The following is a 21,777-nucleotide window of genomic DNA, read 5'->3' on the forward strand; positions in this document are numbered from 1 at the left end:
TTTAGCGGATATCGGTCCGTGTTTAATGAGTCCGACAGACCGAGAGAAAGAGAAAGTGCATTTACATTCATTTTTGGACACCAAGCTTTGCTGAATCAGCCATGTTATTAAACGGAGTCCATATGATTCAATGACTTATAAATGCGTTCAAACTGTTATTTAACACCAATACATGACAAAATCATATTTTACAAACTGTCATATCAGCCCGTTTAAACAAATATAACAGCTTGGTCAAACAGTGGTGACGCTATGAAGAGAACAGATGATATAACAATATCTACACAAATACATACATGTATATAAAAATATTTGAGGAGAGTGTGGATGGAACATAGCGTGAGTGTGTGTAAAATTACACTATGCACTACAATAAAATTCCTAGAAAGTGCAAAACATTCATAATACATTTGGCCTGTGACCCTACATTGCATAAGTTCAGAAAGCTAACCTTTCTTTTGCTTTTCTTTACAATAGTGTGCAGCACAAGATGCAGACAATACTTGCATCTTTCACATACCTACTAATTTGCACCATTTGAGAGCCAAAATAGTGTTAGTTAACATATGATACAAACATATTTCCCCCCTTAAGGAAAGTGATACATCAGGCAATTTTCGCCTTTTTCTTTTTTCGCCAATGCAGACGGACAATATGTCCAGCAACTGGCAACGAGGAGCGACGAGATGTTCCCGTGTGAGTGGACTGTTGCCCAAAGTTGCCACAAAAGTTTCTGTTTATCACCGTCTTAACACTTGTTATTATAATATATTATAATATTATTACCTTCATTTACATATAAAAAGCAGAAAGCAGTAAAAGGTAGTGATCCATTTCAGAAGTGTTCAGAACCTGATTGGAAGGACTGTGATATCGAAGCCAATCCAGTCTTCATCAGAGAGGAAAGGTCAAAGGTTAGTGATGGTGGAGTTCAGGATGTTGGGCTGGACCTTGGTGTTAGAGGCCTTGGACAGGTCTCGCTGTGGAAAAGGAAAAAGACGGGCGTAAGTAAGATTCCTCCAACACAACAAGACAGGAGCTGATATTTATAAGCAATCTGTAACGCGCCATAAACAAATAGGCACTCGTTTTTTTCTTCTAATAAATAAAAAAAAATGACAGGTTGAAGTTGTTAGTGGTCATCAGTGAAAAAGAGGAAAGAAAACAAACAGCATCACACAGTCTGGCTAATGAGGTTTCTAACCCTGATTGATCTGTGAAACATTAGATTTTTACACAAATTAAAAAGGAAGAATCCACCCTCAGATTCTCTCTTCAACAGTATCATCAAACTGATGTTCAGTGCATTCCAGGAGATATTTTGTGATCAAGTGTTTAGTTTTGGTGAACCCACTTTCCCTCAACCTGCCTCGTCTACTTCTACTTCAGTTAGTGATTTCCTAGATTTCCCAGAATGCCTTTCAACGACACCCAGAGAACGGGTGTGAACTTGTTGCTTTCATTATGCGTAGGTGGAGAGAGCGATAGCGAAAACATAGTAACAACAAGAAAGTGGGTTTTTCCAGTCAAGAAAAAGCGCGTCACGCCCCTTACTAAAAACTCAACCTGTCTTGTGGCTGCATTGCTTTCTGGTCTCTCTCCTGCTCCTGTGGGTGGAGAAATTGGTCTCTCTCCTCTTCTACGATGGATTTCTCCCTGTATGATTGTTGAACGTCTCTTGGTGCAAAATGGCGGCTCTAGAAAGAAGCCCTCGCTCTTTGATTCTGAGGGACTGACACCAAAACCTGACGTTTACCGCTGATGTTTTACATCCTGAAACATTTTCTCATATCAAACTCCATTGTAGCTGCTGGAAATATCTGGAGGTGACATCACCTCGTCTACGATTGACCAGTTATCAGCAGGAATAAGAAAATACACCAAACAACAAAATGGGCCCAGAAATGCAAGGAACATCACCAATAGCTGTTTTTTTTAAACACTGTTTAAGTGTTTTAGGGTGGATTTTCCTTCAATTAATAGCATGCAATTTAGTTAAATGGCATTAGTCAGCATCACAGCAGGTGTTAGAAATCCAAACACACCTTGACTGAACAGATTCGGTGTTGATCAACTCCTTCTAAAACATAAATTTATATCATTAGCATTTTGTATAGCGACATCAAAAACCTCTACAATATACTCAACTGTGTGTTGCTGTGCATGAATAAGAAAATACAAAGAAAAAAAAAAAATAGAAACTAAAATAAAAATTACCACAAACTCTGAATATGTGCTGGCAACAGAGGTTATGCTGAAGTTACGCTGTGGACTAGCGGGGGTCAGCAACGCACCGCTCAGAGGGGCGGCCTTCACCTGGGCCTGGTTCTCCTTGTTGCAGCCCTGCAGCGCTGGGTGGGGCGGTTTACCGTGAGCCGGCGTCCGCGCTGCTGGAGCCTGGAAGACGCACAGCAGGAGAGACGCAGCGGAAATCAGACAACTGGGACCAATTCATCCTCTTCATAACATTTGCAGGGCTTAAAGCAAAAAAAAATTCTGAGCCTGAAATGTTCCTGACTGAAGGGGGGGGGGGGGGGGGGTAGTCAGCATCCCGCACCATTTATTTCTCTATAAAACAAGTCCAATAACAAGAACTAAAACAACTGACACATTTCTGTGCTGAATGAATGAATATTCAACATACAGCATTATTAATCTATAAACCTAGTGCAATAAGGAGAACTGTGGAGCCCCCCAGGGGTCACCTGGTACAAAAAAAAAAAAAAAATCAGTGGGCACGGTTTTCTTACTATTTACTCCTAAACCGTGCCCACAGATCAGTAAACCATGCGCACGGATTTGTAATATCTACTTTGGTAACATCAAAGAGGGACTTTTAGGCCTATATACAGTGAGCCATAGCCATTACACACAGCTTGGCATACATATAGTGAGCTGTAATAGCCATTAGGCACCTAGGCCTATATGTGAACCATAACCATTGATTGATCACACCAGTAGGTCTAATTTATGATCCAATGTGTGTTTTGGTGACAATATGAAACTTATTTATCCCTATAAATCACACTTGTGGAAAAAGTATGTTAATGTATACATCTATAAATTTTATATGCAACTCTGTGGGCCGCTGTGGTGTCGCTGTTTGACGTTATCAATGCACATATTACAAATCCGTGTGCACAGTCTACTAATCCACGGACATCGTTTAGGACTCTGTGCGCACTGATTACTAATTCGAGGGCACGGTTTACTAATCCATGCGCACGGTTTACTATTCCGTGCGCGGTTTACCAATCGGTGCCCCTATGGATTTCCACATCAATTATTTTTTTCTTACCAGATGACCCCTGGGGAGCTCCGTAGAGAACAGTCAAAGCAATGCCACATTTTTATGCTGAATGACGACTGTAAATCAGCTGTAAATTGTCAAAGACAGATCATGTTCCGGTCTGTCATTGCTGCTGGAGCGGAGTGGCAGCTGTAACTGTCGCTCCCGGCAATGTGGTCAGATATCGGAGTGCGCGCACAGCGGCGTTGTGTCTGGGATTTACCTCATGTCAAAAGAGCACTTTCTTTCTGCTGGTGCCGTACAGCATCTTTGAGCACACGGTGCAGAACAAACACCCGGTTCCCTTAATTTGATGCACCAAGTGTCAAACGATTTTCCGTCTACACCCGTTTATTCAATCCATGCCTATCGCTGTTTGTTTTTTACTCCTCTCTCAGTGACGCGTGTATCTTCACCAGCTTTCATAAACTGCGTTTCCATATTTCAGCTGTGCTACACCACGGAATCGGTGCTACATGGTGATAGAAAGTAGCTCGCTGTTATAATTGTAAAATATTGCTTTGCTTCATTAAACATGATTGGATAAAACGCATAAAAAACAAAAACACACAAGGAGTGAGTTTTTTTTTCTTTTTTTTCCCCGAGAATAGTTTCGAGAATAGTTTGTGAATCTAAAACGTCCATACGCTGGAAATCCGGCACATTGCCGGAGGTCTTTGAGCCCTGCATTTGAATGTTTGGTGGTCACTGGTCTGATTATAATGGAACTTGGAGGAATGATGCATCTTGTTAGATGCATACTGGCCGAAGGGGCGCCTGCATCATTTTTGGGGGACGACATGTTTACATTCAGTAGATGCAGAATGGCTAAAGGACTGAAAAGAAAACAAACCTTATTTGCTGAGAGTGGGGGGCGGGACACAGGTGAGCGACAGACAGCTCCACCATAGGCTGAGCGCATGGTGCTGTTAGAGTTGGCACTAGAGATGCTGGAGGTGGCGTTAAGCTGGTAAAAGATGGAGGGACAGATAGAGGGAGGATTAGTGCTAACACAGCCTGCATACACTCAGTCCAGATACTTAAGAAGAGACTGGCATTTAGGCAAAGAACTGATATTATTAGCATAAAAGTAAGCCATGCTTTGGGTTTATGCTACGACAGGAAACGTAATTGTACAACCTTTCTTGACTTATTGGGCGTAGTAGTGCCGAGGAATCTGCGTTTGGTGGGCGTCCGTACTGCTGTCCCATACAGCATGTCCTCCTCGGTCTGTTTGCTCTTCTTGAGATGCTGTTGGGATTTGTAAAAAGAGGCTGCATCACATTTCTCAGCAAATATACAGGCCCAGTTTGAATAAGAACAAGACAACTTGCTTACCCTCTCTAGTTTCTCCTTTTCCTTCTCTATGCGATGCAGCTCCCACTGTTCCTCCACGTACTGCAGAAACATCTGACCGTTCACTAGAAACTCCCGTCCCTGCTCACTTTCCCACGCATCTATCTGGGCTTTCAGTTTCTTTTCGAGCTAAAGAAAAAAAAAAACATACATGCAATTAATGTGTATTATAGGTTTTTAATGAATGAATGAAAATGAATAAATCATAGGTGACCATCACATCGTACCTTGGGCAGGCTTTTATGCAGGTCAGACCTCTGTTTCTCCTCTTTGAGAAGATTCCCTCCTCTGTTAGTGAATCTCGTTGGATCTGTAGCTTTTTTCTGGGAATGAGAAAGACGGGTGAGACAGATCAAGACCTTGGTTAAACACTTTTTCCTAACATGCACTAATTTAAGCAGATTAAATAAAAGACTGACATAACTCTTAATTAGCCTTTCCTGTTGTGACTCAATGAGCACACTGAGCGAACCAAATAAGACATCTTATTTTGTCTCTATTCTGTTAAGTTTTCATGGGCATGCCCAGTCTCATGTTTTTCCAGTTCATTCCATTTGCAATTTCCAGTATTTTTGATTACGCAAATTGAGAAGGGCTATATATGTTATACTCTGCCATCTCCTGTCTAATTTAATTGGCTCTAGTGCCACTGCAACTTCAGATGGATTGGGTAAGTTCAGGACAGTTTCTTGCATGGTCTCGCCTTGACTTTGTTAGAGATGGGTGTTAGGGAAAAGCTTCCTTTTCTCCTGGAAAGAGTGCTCACCTCCAGCTCCTGGAAGAGTCTCCAGCTGTCCTCCCATTGGTGAACCCCTTCAAAAAGCTCCTTGTGCTCTTCATAATGCTGCTTCAGACGCTGGATCTCAGCATCATGCAGACCCAACAGCTCCTCAGTAAAATCCTCTGAAATAATAAAATACAGCTGCCGTCTTAGTCTTTTTTTTTTTTTTTTAAATACATACACCAATATTATTCTGACTTAAGATGGCCAAAATCTCAAAAATATTGAACCTACCGCTAAAATATGGCACAAAAGCCTGCCGCTGGTTAGTGCTAAAGAAGCACTTTTCCCAAAACACAGCTATCTCGGAGCGGATGGCGTCGATAACGTTGCGGATGTTCAGCAGTTTGAGCTCCTCCAGATGCTGGACCTCTGCTTGTAACTGATGGAGGGAATATGAAGAGTAAACTGAGCTACAAACAGCAACCACAGTAATGACAGCCAGGAATAATAAATAGAACTAAATTGCCGTTATACAGGGCACTGGGGTTTTCACTTACCGCCTCCAGGTTCTTCTTCTTGGACGTGACCATGTGTTCAGAAAAGGCCTCTCTCTCCTCCTGGGGAACCTGCAGTCTGTCCCACAGCTGCTGGATCCTCTCTCGCTGACTCTCACACGTCGCCTCATTCTCTGCCTTGCGTTCCTCCAGCTGCAGCACCAACATGGCAGACAGTGGCACCAGTTAGCACATTACACTCATCATCATACACCGTGATTACACATCATGTCTGTCCAGGGGTTTTAATTTGATTTGTTAAGCCTTTGACCAAAGTGAAATGCAGTGGTTACAGCACTGTAATGTTCTAATATTTCACCCAGTGCACATATCAGGGTTCCCACACTTACTTGGACAAATTCAAGGACTCAAAATTGTCATGTTTTGGGTAAGACATGACAGTGGTCAGAAGACATCATAGAGGCTTATTTATTTACTTATTATCTTGTCTTTCAAGGTCTCATTTTATTTTTCTCAAATCCTCAAACTTCAAGGATTTTCCATGGCCCATAAGAACCCTGATATACATTTCCCAATTTCCTCACAGGGATCATTAGAGTTTAATTTAATCAAATATGTTGTAAAACCACTTTACCTGGCAGAGGAGCAGTTTGAGTGATGTAATATTGTCTCTGGAAAGGCAGAAAGACTCCTCGTCCTCACAGACGATGTCCTTCTCAAAGCTGGTCTCAGGGATCTGGTCCAGGTCTTCCATGCACAAGATGATCTGCCTTTTGACGTCCACAAACTCAGCGTACCGCCTCCCCTGCACAGATGGAGAGCAGCATACCATTCAGTATGTGAATCTACCTTTTCAGCATTTCCCATGAACAGACGCATTTGTGGCAACTGACCCAAATATCACCAAATATCCAAATATCAGACAGCTCTACCACAAATCTAATCCCTGGAATGATTTAATGTATCACTATTGTCGGATGAAAACCTCCAAAATGTCAACTTTTCAGGAATTAAGGAAATCAGCCTTGCTTTTAGACTGCCACCCATGCGTTTTTCAGTTTATCTAGTTGGTTTTAAAAGGTTTCATAAACCCAAGGGCTGCAGAATTTTCTCAGCCTATAAAGAAGCAAGTGGATCCCTCAATTGAGGTTTAAACATGCTCGCTGTCGGGTCTTCACCCAACAGCGACGATATTAAATGACATGGGGCTGAAGAAACAAGATGACCGTGTTGCACGTGCAGAGTTCTTTCCACTACTCTCCGTCTGCCACCACCACCTATAACCTGTAAACCTGGGGGAAACGTTGCTTTCCTACTCATCTAGTCAAAATAAACTACATGTTCTAATACACCCGGCTCCCACCTTCTCTGCGGTCTGGCTGGCGATGTGCTGGCGGAAGTTTTCCAGCTGTTCCAGGGAAGGGACAGAGTCTGGAGCGATGCCATACGGCATGGAGCACAAGATGTCACACAGGTCCTGGTCCTGCTCCACCAGCTCCTTCAGCCGCTGCATCCGCTGGGTCTTCTCCTTCACCAGAACCTCCACTCGTGTGCGGATGTCCTTCTCTTGCTGCAGCATGCTGATACTGTCCTCCTCCTGGATATACAGAAAGGAAACAACAAAAACAAGAAACTGTCAATTTTCAAGACGTGGTGTTTCTCAAGCCAGTTCCATCACACATTCATTAATGTCAGAGGCTGTTAGTCTTCAGCCAATAACTATAGTGATTGGGATTGTTTGTTAACAAACTTATTTCGTTATATATCAGGTTTTTTTTAATATATTTGTTTTTTGTGAACTCATATTGTGGATAATCAGAAAAAGTAGTATTTAAGATATAAGCTAATAAATTGAGCTATCAGCCGATCGTCAACAGTTTCTAGCAGTAAGTATGGGCAGTGTTAACAGAAACAGGTTATTCGTCAATGCGCATTATGTTAGCACTGAAACTGTTCCAGTAGTGGTTACCTCAAACGTGGGCAGCTGAAGTTCCAGGCAGAGTTTCTCCATTTCTTTCCGGCATGCCTGAATGCTGATTATTAGTCTCTTCTTCAGAGATTCCTCTTCTGCAATCATCATATCCAGTAAGCCCTGGTAGAGGTATAAATCAGATCAGTGTATTCAGAAGGATGATGCCACAGACAAAACAAAGAGAGGAATTGGAGAAAAAACAGAATAGCCTGTAAAACTGGGTTTCCTCACAGGTAGCTCACTTTTTTTTAGGACAATCTGAACTTAAAGATGTCATGCAAAACAATTTGCACCTCACTGCATGTGGCTTCTGAGTATTCTAATAATGTTTCCTCACATTAGGGCTTTGAATGAGTTCCAATAGCCTTAGTTTCACTCATAAGGGTTGTTGTGTTCTTGTAGAAAGTCCCTCCCCCATTCCTCCCTCTCCCTCTCTCTCTCTCTCTCTCTCACACACACACACCTGACTGTGTAAAACTCACTCCAATGGTAACCTATCCATATAGGCTGAAACTTTTTCAAAAGCCAGGGAAAAGTTATAACGTTACACAGATTATAATAAAAAGCCCTGATCCTGATAGAAGCGATGCAAACAACAAAAGAGCAGCACCAGCAGGTGCAGACGGCAGGCGTAACGTTACAGGTGTATGGAAGTGAAGCAGCAGGAGGATTTAACATATGATGCCTCACCTTAATGTGGTTCTTGACCACATTTGTCCTCTGTAGTCTCTGGTCCTCTGGGATACCAATCTCTTCCCATATGTCCTTCAGATGGCACAGAGCTTTATTCAAGCATGCCACAGACTCGGCTGCGAGCACCTCACTGCATGAACGGAGAGCAACGGGGCATTTTGAGCAAATAATTCATTCAAAAAGACGATTTGCAGGCACTATAAAGTAGCTAACAAAACACCGAAATACAAATGTAATGTTAATGTGTTAGTTAACGTTAAGTTCCCGTAAGTTAATGTTACCTAACGTTAACGTTAACCGCAACAACTTAACTTAGCCATAGTAACGTTAGTTGGCAAGGGAGTTTCATTAACGCTAGCTCCTGGCTAAGCGAACAGCTAACGTTAATTTTACACCGTTTAAAAATTCAAAGTCGCGAAAATGTATTATTAGTAAAAGCGTTACCTCTTTCTCATGGTTGAATTCCAGGCTTAGTTTTTGGTTAGTTTTGAACAAGCTAACATCCAGAGACACGGTGCGGAGTGTCACCTCTGCCTGCGCCGTCCAATCCGTTTGTACACAATTCAAAATACGCTTACAAGACCAGTCTGCTCTCTGATTGGCTAGTTCTTTGGGTGCGCGTACGTAGGGACACGACGCCTGCCGGTGGGAGTTTCAGCCGTGTGCCCAAACAGAAACCGCCCATCGCCAGAAGACTCATGAATAAAATCGAGCACGCCAGTATTATGTTGGTCGGGTGTGGCGCGGCGTTCTGTCACTCTAAGCGACAACGGTGCTATTGTTGGCAGGCTGGAGAATTCATATCATTCTGACATACATTAGTCATATTAAAACATAACATTTCCATGGAGGAAGAAAAAACAAAATGTGTTAAAAACATTTATTCATTTATACATCTTTTTACACTTCATTTGCTGTCATACATGGATAACTGAACATTTTCCATTTGGTAATGCAAGGGACGTTAAAAGTGACTGCAGGAATGTCTCGAATGTCTGTCCATCATGAGGCTGTAGGCTGTCCTGGAATTCATACATGGTTGTCCAGCAAAGCTTCTAGGAGTCTTGCACTGTTTGTAATCGCAGTTGTCACCACTATGAATTTGTAACCTAGAAAAAGAAAACAGAATAAAGTTTATTAAGACACATTTTTGCATTTATTTCTTAGCTTTCAGGTCATGTAGTCGAAGCAAACATTAGATCTAATGTATATTAAGTTATGGGCTATGTTTTCATTCCTAATCTCTCGTAAAAGCAATAATTTCTCCACACATCAGTTGCAAAAGCTGTAGATACAGTTTCTGACAACTAAACACGTTAAAAGGAGGATACTGGTGTCATTTAGAGTTATAGCCCATTTACTACTGTCTTAGTTTACATTTCCCCTAATCGTTTTATAATGCATGTCCTTTGTATGTACATTTTGTTTTTTTAAATGCACTTTTTTGTTGTTTTTAAAATACAAACTTTATGGTGTCAAAGCTGGGTTGAAATTAACTGTTATCCCGCCTAACAAAGACGCCCCAAATGAGAGGACATGGATGTTACAATAAAGTTTGTAAGGCAACATGTTTTTGAGGGATTATTTCCTGGCAGATACTTGTTTCTGATACTTGGTGTAGTCCTTTAAGGCTTCATGTTTACTGTGATGGATTCTCTCGCTCTGTGGAAGTTGTTTTTTATACTGGACAAGAATGAATGGCAGCAAATGGCTTCTTCTGAAGGGAGGAAAACGAGCGAGTGATGATATCTGCAACTATGCTGACTGTGTGCAGACACCACAGAGGAACCTGGACCTTTGGTACTGACTTAAAAAAACACTGTTAGTCTATTATCCTTTAATATCAAAAGTCCCCACCAACAATCTTAAGTCAGGTCACTTTTACCTCTCTCTCTGCCCAGGAAACGTAAAGCTGAAATCTCAGAGAAGGTGCAGCCGCCGAGGAACATGACCAGGATGACGCGCTGAGCGTCACTCTTTGCTCTTAAATCAGCTCCGTTGCTGCCTGATGAGACACAGAGAACCTTCAACACTCAGCAGTTCAAAACAGAGAGGTAACACAGAAACTACACATGGATGTGGTTTTGCACTCGCTGCACTGAAAAAAAACAGTGAATATTACCAGTAGTCTCAAATGCTTAAGGCCATTGTGTAACTTCATATTGAAGAGTCATAGTGTCTGACCTGTGACAGCAAATTCATGCCCATTGAGCAACCTGGTGACTTCTTCAAGCCCGGTCCAGCCGTCTCGCTCCAACACCTACAGATGACACACATCAAGAAGAACAAAAAGCTTTGTAATGGTACTAATCATCTTTCATTTTTACTTGTCTCCCTCCATTGTGAACAAGAGAATCAGACCCTATGTAATAAATGAATCTTGGGTTGATGCTGATTTGCCCACCTGTTCGATGAGTTTGCAGCTGAGAGGAACATAGGCCCCGCTGAAGATGTAAGCCATGTCCCGCGGGACACGCAGATCATATTCTTCATCTGACTTAGGCACCTTTACAGAAAATAATAAGACAATACAGTTACTGATGTTGTTCAGCATTTCCATCTAGATATGTCATGCCAGTTTTTTAAAACAATATTAGGTGCTCAGGGAATATACTGTATGCATTATTGGAATGTCATAGAGTAAATACACACATGCTCGCACATCCAATTTCAACACCATCTAGCGTTTCATCGGGGCCAATCCTGTCCGCACATCCTCACAGACACACAGACACACCACAGTCCTGTTTTAGAACAAAACAGTAATGTTATCAATCACTTACCAGGTTCAGTCTTCTGCTCAAGGCTCTGAAATTGCTCTTCTTTGCCAGGGAAGAAAAGGCATCAGTCAGCTTTCCTAGAAAAAAGCAGTAAGTGGGAGGATCAAGACAGTCATCTGCATTTCATAAATTGTCTTTCAAAGACAAGATATGGAGGAGAATTAAGGATCTAAGGCAAGATAAGGGCAAGGCAAACTTTATTTATACAGCACATTTCATACACAAGGCAATTTCTATGTGCTTCACATAAAACACGAAAAATACATAATTTGTCAGGTAAAATTACATTATCAATTCATAAAATGGCATTAGAAAGAAAGAAAAAAAGATAAAATAGGCAAGTAAGGATAATAATAAAACATAAATCAATAAAATAAATAATAATAAAAATAACACCTGTTACATCTACATACAGATGATTTAGCAAAAGGCCACAGAGAAAAGGAATGTTTTGAGCCTACTTTAAAAAGAGGTGACAGTGGGACATAAGAACATAAAAGTACATAAATCACATCAAGGCTATCTCACCTGCAGTTTTGTCGTTGACCAGTTTTCCCACTTTGCTCTCCATGACAGTCAGTGTTTCCCCCGGCTGCTGCTCCACCAGCAGGCCCAGCTGCCTCAGGTTGGCAAATGTGAGCAGGTGGTCCACTCCATAACTCTGACCAGGCCAAGCAGAGTCAAGGTTATGCATCAGACCAGTGGTTCACTAAGTGGGGTCCGGAGACCACCAGGGGTCCTTCAGGGGCCCCAAGGGGTCCACAGCAAAATGTGGACTAGTTTAATCTCCCTGTTATTTTACTCACTAGATATTATTACAATGAAAGAATGTATAAGGTATCACTGTTATCTAGGTTGTACTACTTCTACTAAGTCATATCTAACAACAAACGTCTTCTCATATATGGTTTCTCAGGAAAAATCGTATCAAAAGGGGACCTGTGGTTTCATGTCTATCTATTTGGGCATCCTTGACATGAAAAGGTTTGGGGACCCCTGCATTAGAAGCCACAATTTCAAAAACCAGAACCAGACGCATGTTAAGGCTCACCTGAAGATATTGTGCTTTTAATGATCGGTAATCTTTTGGCAGGAGTCCTGTGAGAAAATACAAACACATAGCTGTTATTATTACAGCGTGAGATCAATTTTGATTCTGTCTCTGGTATTAAATATCAAGACGACTCACCGTTTTCCGTGAGAGACAGGAGACAAAGGAGTCTGAGACTTTCTATCATGGAAACCTGCAGGAAATAAAACAGAATAACAGAACACAGCCAACACATCAGAGCAGAGTTTTCTATCATAGAGTTATTATCATCCACATTTCCATATTTGATTGACTTACCTGTCTGTTGATGTGCTCCTCTATGAAGGAAATGCATTCACGGATTTCAAACCCTTCAAGTAAGGCTGGCAGAGTAGGAGAAAACAAGATTAGTATCCCAAGCAATGTCATGTAATATACTACAAAGACTTTCAAAAGTTTAAGCTATCCAGTCTTTCCACTCGAGACTGAAATAGCACAGGCTCAAAATATCTGGCAAACACCATGACATAAATTAAGAAGACACACATTTCAGTAAAATCAGAACAGTGTAGTGAAGCAATCTTACAATGTTCAGTCTTCAGCAGCTCCTGGAAGTCCTGCTTTGTTTTCTTCTTCATCATCGATTCACTGGCACCAATATCTGAAAGAGAATCAGCAATTCAATGATACAAATATATGAAAAATCTGATTCACATCAATCTCACGTATATATCACTGTGACACTCACGTAAACTCAGGAGCCGATGTTCTTGTTTTAATCCCTTTAGTTCCTCTGACACAAATGTCTTCATCTGTTGAATGTCCATCCCACGACGTTTCTGTGGAATTAAAGAAAACAGTGTCAGTGAAGTCAGTCAGCTTAAGACTCTGATGAGCTCTGAGTGTTATTCATACTCTTCTCATGTTCACTCACATCATATGCAGTCTGGAGATTCCTGGCTTTCTGACTGAGAAAGCCAAAGACGTTGGAGAAATGCTCATTTCTGATTTCATTGAAGACCTAAGAGACATGTAGAAGTTAAAGACAGGCAGTTCACTTGAAATCAATGATGAAATAAAACAACAGATGCGTATTTCTAGCGTCTCTCCTACCTTATCTTGAGAGTTCAGCATCACTTTTATGCTTTTGTCAGAGGAGGTAACTTCAGGTCCAAACTCCACACATCCTACACAACAATGATGTGATGAGAATACACATCTACACAGAGGCGTGTACAAAATAGTCTGCACCCAAAATATCATTTTGCAAAAAGTCTAATTCTAGGGCTGCAACTAACGATTATTTTAATTCTTGATTAATCTAGCGACTGTTTTTTCGATTAATAATTTAGTCTATGACATCTAATCTAATGACAAATGCCCATCACAACTTACCAGAGCCCAAAGTGATTCTTAAAATTGCTTACTTAGTCTGACCAGCAGCCAAAAAAAACCAAAGTATTCATTTTATAATGATATGAAACTGAGAAAAGCAGCAAATCGTGGCATTTTTGAAGCTGTATCCAGTAAATGTTAGGCATTTCAACTTGATAATTGACTAAAATGATTAATCGATTAATTTTCTGTCGAATGACTAATCGATTTATCGACTAATCGTTTCAGCACTATCTAAATCTACAGAAAAACAATGCAGTCAGAGCGCTCTGACGTCCCACATGTCCACTGACACCTGAGGCCTTCCAGGTCAACGAAAAGATATATTTTGTCCCCCGACCCCATTGTTTCAGTTGAGAAGATATCTTGGTGGATGAAAACACACACACACACACACACACTGAACATAATAACTCTTTGCATTCACATGTTGCTATTACAACACCTACCACATTTGATCTTAAATATGTCATCCACTAGTCCTTCATAGACAACTTGCGAGCACAGAGGAGAAACAAAGTCCACATCTGCAACGATAATGATAAACTGTTAGGGAGAAAAAGTGCAAAACGGCATCTACCAATAGAAGAACACACGGCTTCATACCTCTATCAATAAGAAAAACATTTCCGATTTCAGCTTGTCGAGCTTTTTGTTCTCCCTCCTCTACCTGCTCCCTCCACGATTCATATGCCATCTGGTAGCAGCCACAAGGAAGAGAGAGACAGGATTAATAGAAGCTAAATCCATTATCGTGTACATCTTAAAAAAACAAATAAACAGTAGCTTTGTTGAAGTCGAGCTTATCAAAACTGTGGATGAGCAAATTACGTCCCATAGCATCTCTGATCCTACCTTGGAACATCGTCCGATCCCGTAGACCTTGGAGAACGGGCCGTACAGGGAGTGAAGGAGATGCAGCGCGCTGCCGGCCGTCCTCACCCAGCGCTGATCCCCTTCCTGGGAAAACACAAGTTATATGTGCTAGCTTTGAGTACAAGTAGACACTTAAAGGGGCCGTATTATAGGAATTTACATTTTCCTCTATTTATCTTCATACTAGTGCAGTGCTCGTTGGCGCCGCTGCTGCACAGAGCGCTGGCCGCTTGTTTATTCAAAGTTTAGTAATATTGAACGTGTCGTGTGTCCAAATTGCACCAAATCCGACACTGCACGTCCTTGGGTCCCCAGCAATACACCCGCCAAGTGTGAAGTAGATTGGACGAACGGTTCTCGAGATATGCGAAGGACACACACACACACTCACTCACTCACTCACTCACTCATTCACTCACAGACAGAGATTCCTCGCTTTATAGTTAGATGATATGATCAAAGATGTTTAGTGAAGAAATTGTTAAAATTTGATTTGGTTGAGTAGTTAAATTTAAAGTTATCATGTTTTCAAAAATCAATCCTTTCTGTTTGGGACTAACTCCAGTAAACGCACCACAGTCGGACTTGATCCTGATTGGCTCCCTCACTAAAGAATTAATGATATCCGTCCAATCAGGCCAGTTTGCACCTGGAAAGCCTCCACTCAGCAGGTTTTCCTCATTTGAATTAGAGGAGCTGCTGTTGTTGGCCAATCAGGATCCAGTATTTTGAGGAAATAAGTCTTCAAATTCATTCAATAAATCCCCTTTTAAATAAACTATTTGCAAAACATAATGAAGAATAGTATTCTTCCGCTGAGCCATAGTATATTTGAAAACAAAATCAGTAAAACTGAATAATACGGCACCTTTAAGAAAACAGTTCTTGTGTAATGGAGTGGATGATGTTGGTTTAATATCCCTGCCTTGTTAGAACTGATATTCTCTAGTCAGTGTGACAGGTGAACTGGATCGATTTATCCACCAAGGACAAATTTTACAGGCATCTGGCGCTGGGCAAGTGTTAGTTTCAGACCCTGTGTGCATCATTACCAGATAGTTGTCTCGAAAGAATTCTGGGAGCTCCAGACTGATGATGTCATCGTCCAGTGGAAGCAGATAGAAAGCCCATTCGTCAGTGGTCACATCTGTGGAAAGGGAAAAACAAGGTTAATGATTACCTTCACTAACACAGACGCCGCTCATCTATTCTAAAATGAAAGGTAAAAACACCAAGAATGCCTACCACCAAAGATTCCCTGCTCCTCCAGCACCGCCTCACACGCGTAGAACTGGATGTCAGAGAGAATGACAGAGCAGAGTCAGGAGTTAAAGCTCAGGAATTTGACACAAACCAAGGCAAAGTAAAGTGAGTAAAACCCTGCAAAGAAGCCGCCACCTTCTGAGGGGTAAATATGATCTTGTATCTTCTGAATTTTCCAGCTGCCTTGTCTGCGTTGGCAACATCTGTGGAAAGAGGGGACAGTATTTACAAGTATTCGCCTTTTTGCCTTTATTATTTAGTAGGCTGATAGTATTTAAAAGCATATTGGAACAACATAATAACTGCCTAACTATGTTGTGAAACTATTAATTTGACAACTCTGTGACAAGCTGAAGCTAATCAGCACTGTGATGAAAATAGGGACAATATGGACTAAATTAATATCACAATAATCGGGTCTATATAAGAAATTATTTTGACGTTAATATATATAATATCTGCTAACATATGCAAAATGACATGTTAAATAATCACACTGATGTTCATTGCACTGAACTGCATGGTAATATAAAGTATGACTAAACTGTATTTTTGTTTTGTTTATTTGTTTCAGATCTCATTTTGTGAGAGATTTGAATTAGTATTTGCTTTATATCATTAATTAACAACAGAATCGTGTATCACGATAACTCAATATCATTATGTCATATGATTCTATTGAAATTCTATTCTATTCTACTGTATTTACCACATATCCACTTCACAGTTTGGATTCTTGGACGGATCAGGAAGCACAGCCTATGATAGAGAAATGCCAAATTATCAGGCAGTCAATCAGGTGTGTCTATAATGTATCTATATATAAATGTATCTGGGTGCTTACTGGTCTGAAGTGCTGACTATAGGTTTATATTCCACTTTGTACAGTTTGTCGACCTCATGTTGCTGTAAGGAAAGGGGGAAAAACGTTGGAAAACAATATTTGAATTGTAACTTCACTTCACTTCTGGAGTCAGTTAGGAAAATAACAGCTAATGAAGTTTACCTTTAGTGTCGAGACGTTAGCAATACGATCCAGAGGACTCATCAAGTCCGCCTCGATGAACAGGTCCTTCCTCCCAGGCAGCTACGAGACAAAGAACATGACAGACACCCTCATGACATATAAGGTCTAAGACTGATATTAGTCTGCCAGTATATTGAGACGATATTTCATCAGTCTGGGTTTCAATGGAGAGTTTTAGTGTCCCATGATGGTCTAAATGCTGTTTGAGAAGCTGTTCCACCCTGATATGAATAAAATTTTGCCGTTTTCAGCATGAAAACAGAAAAAGGTTGAATATTGGCACAAAATATCAGCTATCGGCAGCTTCAGTACAAAAACAGCTATCAATATCGGCTTTCAAAATCACATATGGGTTGAACGCTAGCATCCTATCCTTCTATAAACCATTTCTGTTCCATTACTCTCAAATCTTAGAAAAGACAAAGACAACTGAGATAGAGAGAGATAAGCTCTAAAAGCAATGATAGTGTGATGCTCCTTTTTTCCTTTCTTTTTTACACTATTCATTTCATTTATTTTACTGTTATTGTCTCCCCTATACTCTTCTTCCTATAAATGTATATTTTGCAATCTGTAAATGTATATTTTCAAGTCATGTATAATGTGGGTTAGGGTTAGTTAGTTAGTGTTAATTGTGGGTAATTATTTTACAATTCTGGCATTAGACGAGTCATGTAAATTGATCTGTTTTCCATAATAAAAACACTTTAATGTCCCTGGACATGCAGCATCCAGGTGAGCCAGACATCAGCCGGCTCCTACCTGTTCCAGCAGGTAGATGAGCTGGTCTCTGGCCAGCCTCTTCAGCAAGGAGAAGTCTGGCAGCTCCGGGGAATCTCTCCTGGCACTGTGAGCCATGCTGGGTCAACACTCCCCCTCACTACATACACACAAAACACACTTAGACATCACTGCAGAAACAGAACATGTCACGACAGAGCCAACAATCAAGAGAAATACAGAGAAGGGACTCCAATCTGTGCTGTAGCTCAATGGTTCTCAACGTGGGGTCCAGGGACCACCAGGGGTCCTTGAGAGGGTTCCGGGGGGTCCCCAGGAAAATGATGAATTGTTAAACTTCAACATTATTTCATTTACAATAAATTAACACAATTAGATAATGTAGAAGAATGACTATTTTCATCATAGTTTCACTGTTATCTCTCCACCTACAATACATGAAATTCAGGACAAAATCATATCTAACAATAAAAAAATATTCTCAGATTTGGATCCAAGAGACAAAATCCCATCAAATGGGGGTCCTACTGTGGCCCAAATGTGGACTAAATTAGGGGTACGTTGAGAATCACTGCTGTAGCTAACATCAACTGTCATCACGGCTAACGCTAACCTAGCTTGTTGGCTAAAAACAGCTCCTTCACATGCATGTCCGTGACTACATCTAGCTTCAAAACGCTTGCATCAACAAGAAAATATATTCACAATGGTATTCAAGAAATGGTAGCGTTTAATCAAAACATCAACTGGCTAAACAACAACACAGGAAGGTGTGGTTTTAATATTTCCAGCTACCTGCTTCCGTAGCAAAATAAGCAGAATGGATCCCATCAGCCGAGATTGTTTCCCTCCGGACAGCATACGGAACGGACCACTAGGATTTTAGAGGAGCAAGTTGCAAGTTTAGAGCTAGAGTAGCCTACAAATCTGACGCTGTTTTTGTCACTTTTGGTATTTAACTTCCCGCAATGAATTCGGACGCGATTATATTATTGGAGACTGTTAATTTTGCCGCAGAAAAACATCGCAACCAACGACGTAAAGACCCCGAAGGAACTCCATACATTAATCACCCTATAGGTAACTCCAGGCTGCTGTTTGGTTTCTTATGGTGCCTTCAAGTGCTCTCCGTAAACTCTTTTAACTTACCGTACTTTTAATTATTTGAACCTCCCCTATTCACCATCTCTTATCCTACGTCTTAGGACTGAAGTAAGAAATGATATGGGGGGTAGAATATTATCAAAATAGTGTCATAAATAAATAAATATATACAAGTATAATCCACAAATCTGTGTACAGTGTGTAAATAGTAATTGCGATATATTGAATTTCGATATATCGTCCCATCCCTACTTTCCATCATCACCTCATAATAGTGGTATTTCCGACAGCACTTGAAGGCAGGGTTGGCTTTAATATTATTGTTTATCATTTATCTTTCAGTGGAATCATATTGTGATGATATGGTGATTTTGGGATACTGTGACACACGATTCTGCTGTTTAAATTCATGATAACAAGCACATTTTATTTAAAATTGTGTCAGTTTTGTTTGACATCCCACCTAACATTCAGTTCAGTGGGATGAATATTAATTTGGTTATTTAACATGTGATTTTGTGAGTAATATCGTGATATATATCGATTTCAAAATAAATACTTATGATGGATTTTCAACCATATTGCTCAGCCCTAACTTGAAGGCAGGGTTACGCTCTTGATGACTCATATACTCTTATGAGTAGATCTGATATTCACAGCTGTGTGTGTGTGTGTGTGTGTGTTTAAGGAGTAGCAAGAATCTTAAGCCATGAAGGCGGCATCACAGACATTGAGGTTTTGCAGGTGAGTTGTCAGTTGTGATTGTCAGTAATTTCTGTGTCTCCTGCAGTGTATTATCTGTTACTCTGTAGTTGAAGAACAATCCTCATCCTGTGTTTGTGTCCCATCACTGCAGGCGGCTCTGCTCCACGACACAGTGGAGGACACGGACACCAGCCCGGCAGAGCTGGAAGCAAAGTTTGGAGCGACTGTGGCGCGGATCGTCCAGGAAGTGACGGATGACAAGAGCCTGTCCAAGCAGGAGAGGAAGCGTCTGCAGGTGGAACACGCTCCGCACCGCAGCTTCCAGGCCAAGCTGGTCAAACTGGCTGACAAACTGTACAACCTGAGGGACCTGAACCGCTGCACGCCGTCCGGTAATCCTCTGTCACACCGACTCCAGCAACAGCTCTGTTTTAGTCCCTCCCCTCTACTGTGTTTTGGTGCTGATTTTATTTTTTCAGGATTTCAGTTTTTCAGATGCTCAACTCCCATTCATTTCCCATAAAGATTCCCATTTTTCTGCTTTTCCACCCTTTATTTCCAGCAGCCATTCATGAGTTGAACTGAGAATGCATGGTAAATTCCAATTCAATTCCTGCAGTGTGAATGTGAAAGTCTCCCAGCTGTAAGGAAACAGCATGTGAATTGAATTGGAATGACAGGAAACAGAATTGAATTCCATTAAAAAGAGAGTTTGTCTCGACTCGCTAAACATTATAAATCAAACAAAAGCCAGTTCAACAAATCAAACACATTCAATCATAATGTATGGATTACCATTACATGTTCTGCATCAAATACCAGCTGAAAGGTTCCTTTAACATTTTATGATATTCAGTAGTGATAATATATAACACACTATGTATAATCTCAGATATGTGGTAAGAAAAAACAAAAAAAACTTGGAATTTTACAGAATTTCATTGAATTGAATTCAACTTCCTTAAATTCCAAATCAATTCCAATTCTGTTTCCTGTAGGTTTTTTTTTTTCCAAATTCCAATTCCAATTCCTCAGTTGAATTGGAATTGATGAGTTCATTCATGAATTGATCTCAACCCTGATTTCCAGCTTGTTGTAGCACCTTGATCACATCCACAATTTTCTTATTTAGTGTCTCATGTTGCCTATGTTGTTAATGCTGTGTGTGTGTGTGTGTGTGTGTGCGTCAGGTTGGACAGCTGAGCGGGTGCAGGAGTATTTTGTGTGGGCGTCCCAGGTGGTGAAAGGCCTGCGGGGGACCAACCAGGCTCTGGAGGACAGACTGGAGGAGCTGTTCAAGCAGCGGGGCGTGGAGCTCTGAGACACTTTACAGAAACATACTGAACCAAGAGTTAGGAACAGACTTTTTTTTTCTTCTTTTTTTTTAACTCCAAATAAATTATATTTCTATTTATTCGTTGTTTGGTTTGAATTTATTTGAGGTTTATAATGATTTTCTTGTTTTACGTTATATTTCGGTGGTGTAGGTAGATCCTAAAGGCACACTGAAGCCGTCTAGTGTTTTACATCAGTTATATTACTGTAGAAGAGAATGTACTAAAGGATCTGATGCTGGTAAGCAGAGGTGGAGACTTGAGTCACATGACTTGGACTTGAGTCCGTTTTATTTGCTTGAGACTTGACTTGACTTGGGTTCTGCTGACTTGGGATTTGACTCTGACTTGTACTTTGATGACTTGAAAAGGTTTCTAAAGTCTTGACTTGAGATCTTGTGTTTGTGTAAATGACTTCGATTGAAAGTGATGAGATTTGTTCCAGCAGACGACTGAATTTAAATTCTGTTTTCTGAATTTGTATGGAATGATTGAATTTATTGAAGTTGAAACTGATTATAGAAATCAAACTCATGATGCTCTTACCAAGTTTTTATCCTATTAAAACCATATTGCATTGAAAAGTCCAAGATATTTAGTTTTCTTTAAGATATTAAATTGATACTGGACTCTTGATTTGTTCTGACTTGACTTGCTGTTCTACATGTAGACTTGAGACTTGACATTAATGACATGGACCTGACTTGGTAATCTACATACTTGAGACTTGTGCCTCAAGACTTGAGACTGACTTGGGACTCGACAAAAGTTGACTTGGTCACACCTCTGCTGGTGAGTTAGTTGTGATCTCTGTAGGAAGAAACACAAAGCTTAAATCACTCTTAAATGTACACTGATTCTTTATCTAAGTTAGAGATGCGGTTCTGAAAGGAATCAACAAATATAAATATATTTGCCAATATATAATCTGTAACCAAGGATGACCATTATCTTATGATGATTTAAATGTGCC

The 21,777-nt window shown here is 40.6% G+C and overlaps 3 protein-coding genes across 8 annotated transcripts; 1 reads left to right on the forward strand and 2 right to left on the reverse strand.

Moving 5' to 3' along the window:
- Positions 1-37: 37 nt before the first annotated feature.
- On the reverse strand, positions 38-9,094 carry prc1b (protein regulator of cytokinesis 1b). Of its 4 annotated transcripts, none has more exons than XM_071921143.2 (15): positions 8,994-9,094; positions 8,547-8,679; positions 7,854-7,976; positions 7,248-7,481; positions 6,519-6,689; positions 5,927-6,076; positions 5,661-5,808; positions 5,412-5,548; positions 4,873-4,968; positions 4,628-4,774; positions 4,430-4,540; positions 4,143-4,256; positions 2,295-2,397; positions 2,046-2,080; positions 38-980 (listed from the first exon to the last, which is right to left on the reverse strand). In XM_071921143.2, exons 1-15 carry the CDS (start codon positions 9,002-9,004, stop codon positions 909-911), a joined length of 1,785 nt encoding a protein of 594 aa, XP_071777244.2. In that variant the 5' UTR covers positions 9,005-9,094; the 3' UTR covers positions 38-908. The 4 variants fall into 4 exon arrangements, with proteins under 4 accessions (XP_071777244.2, XP_071777240.2, XP_071777245.2 ...); XM_071921139.2 differs by having other exon boundaries at positions 2,218-2,397; XM_071921144.2 differs by lacking the exon at positions 2,046-2,080.
- Positions 9,095-9,415: 321 nt separating this feature from the next.
- On the reverse strand, positions 9,416-19,606 carry vps33b (VPS33B late endosome and lysosome associated). Of its 3 annotated transcripts, none has more exons than XM_071921134.2 (24): positions 19,587-19,606; positions 17,683-17,796; positions 16,900-16,980; positions 16,738-16,799; positions 16,603-16,652; positions 16,029-16,096; positions 15,876-15,921; positions 15,683-15,777; positions 14,610-14,714; positions 14,361-14,451; positions 14,204-14,281; positions 13,473-13,546; positions 13,294-13,380; positions 13,108-13,198; positions 12,946-13,020; positions 12,678-12,742; positions 12,519-12,573; positions 12,381-12,427; positions 11,858-11,990; positions 11,333-11,406; positions 10,954-11,055; positions 10,734-10,809; positions 10,435-10,554; positions 9,416-9,658 (listed from the first exon to the last, which is right to left on the reverse strand). In XM_071921134.2, the coding sequence occupies exons 2-24, from the start codon at positions 17,776-17,778 to the stop codon at positions 9,579-9,581; spliced, it is 1,851 nt and encodes a 616-aa protein (XP_071777235.1). In that variant the 5' UTR covers positions 17,779-17,796; positions 19,587-19,606; the 3' UTR covers positions 9,416-9,578. The 3 variants fall into 3 exon arrangements, with proteins under 3 accessions (XP_071777235.1, XP_071777233.1, XP_071777234.1); XM_071921132.2 differs by lacking the exon at positions 19,587-19,606 and adding an exon at positions 18,457-18,543 and having other exon boundaries at positions 17,683-17,800; XM_071921133.2 differs by lacking the exon at positions 19,587-19,606 and adding an exon at positions 18,275-18,314 and having other exon boundaries at positions 17,683-17,800.
- Positions 18,510-20,874, forward strand: hddc3 (HD domain containing 3). Its single transcript, XM_071921135.2, has 4 exons — positions 18,510-18,741; positions 19,454-19,509; positions 19,622-19,862; positions 20,661-20,874. Exons 1-4 carry the CDS (start codon positions 18,630-18,632, stop codon positions 20,789-20,791), a joined length of 540 nt encoding a protein of 179 aa, XP_071777236.1. The 5' UTR covers positions 18,510-18,629; the 3' UTR covers positions 20,792-20,874.
- The last annotated feature ends 903 nt before the right edge of the window (positions 20,875-21,777 follow it).

This window comes from Centroberyx gerrardi, chromosome 1, assembly GCF_048128805.1.
Source record: "Centroberyx gerrardi isolate f3 chromosome 1, fCenGer3.hap1.cur.20231027, whole genome shotgun sequence".
In the NCBI taxonomy this organism is placed as follows: Eukaryota; Metazoa; Chordata; class Actinopteri; order Beryciformes; family Berycidae; genus Centroberyx; species Centroberyx gerrardi.

Bases quoted from the DNA above. Each gene is read 5' to 3' on its own strand.
- prc1b (XM_071921139.2), bottom strand. The intron at 2,398-4,142 runs GTTTGTTTTCTT...TGCGTCTTCCAG, and splicing joins CCCCACTCTCAGCAAATAAG to GCTCCAGCAGCGCGGACGCC. The intron at 981-2,045 runs GTGTGTTTGGAT...CCTTTTCCACAG, and splicing joins ACCGAATCTGTTCAGTCAAG to CGAGACCTGTCCAAGGCCTC.
- vps33b (XM_071921134.2), bottom strand. From the start codon at position 17,778: ATGGCTCACAGTGCCAGGAGAGATTCCCCGGAGCTGCCAGACTTCTCC. The intron at 16,800-16,899 runs GTAAACTTCATT...CTTTCCTTACAG, and splicing joins CTAACGTCTCGACACTAAAG to CAACATGAGGTCGACAAACT. The intron at 11,991-12,380 runs GTGAGCCTTAAC...TGGCCTGGTCAG, and splicing joins TAAAAGCACAATATCTTCAG to AGTTATGGAGTGGACCACCT.
- hddc3 (XM_071921135.2), top strand. From the start codon at position 18,630: ATGAATTCGGACGCGATTATATTATTGGAGACTGTTAATTTTGCCGCA. The intron at 19,510-19,621 runs GTGAGTTGTCAG...CCATCACTGCAG, and splicing joins CAGACATTGAGGTTTTGCAG to GCGGCTCTGCTCCACGACAC. The intron at 19,863-20,660 runs GTAATCCTCTGT...TGTGTGCGTCAG, and splicing joins GAACCGCTGCACGCCGTCCG to GTTGGACAGCTGAGCGGGTG.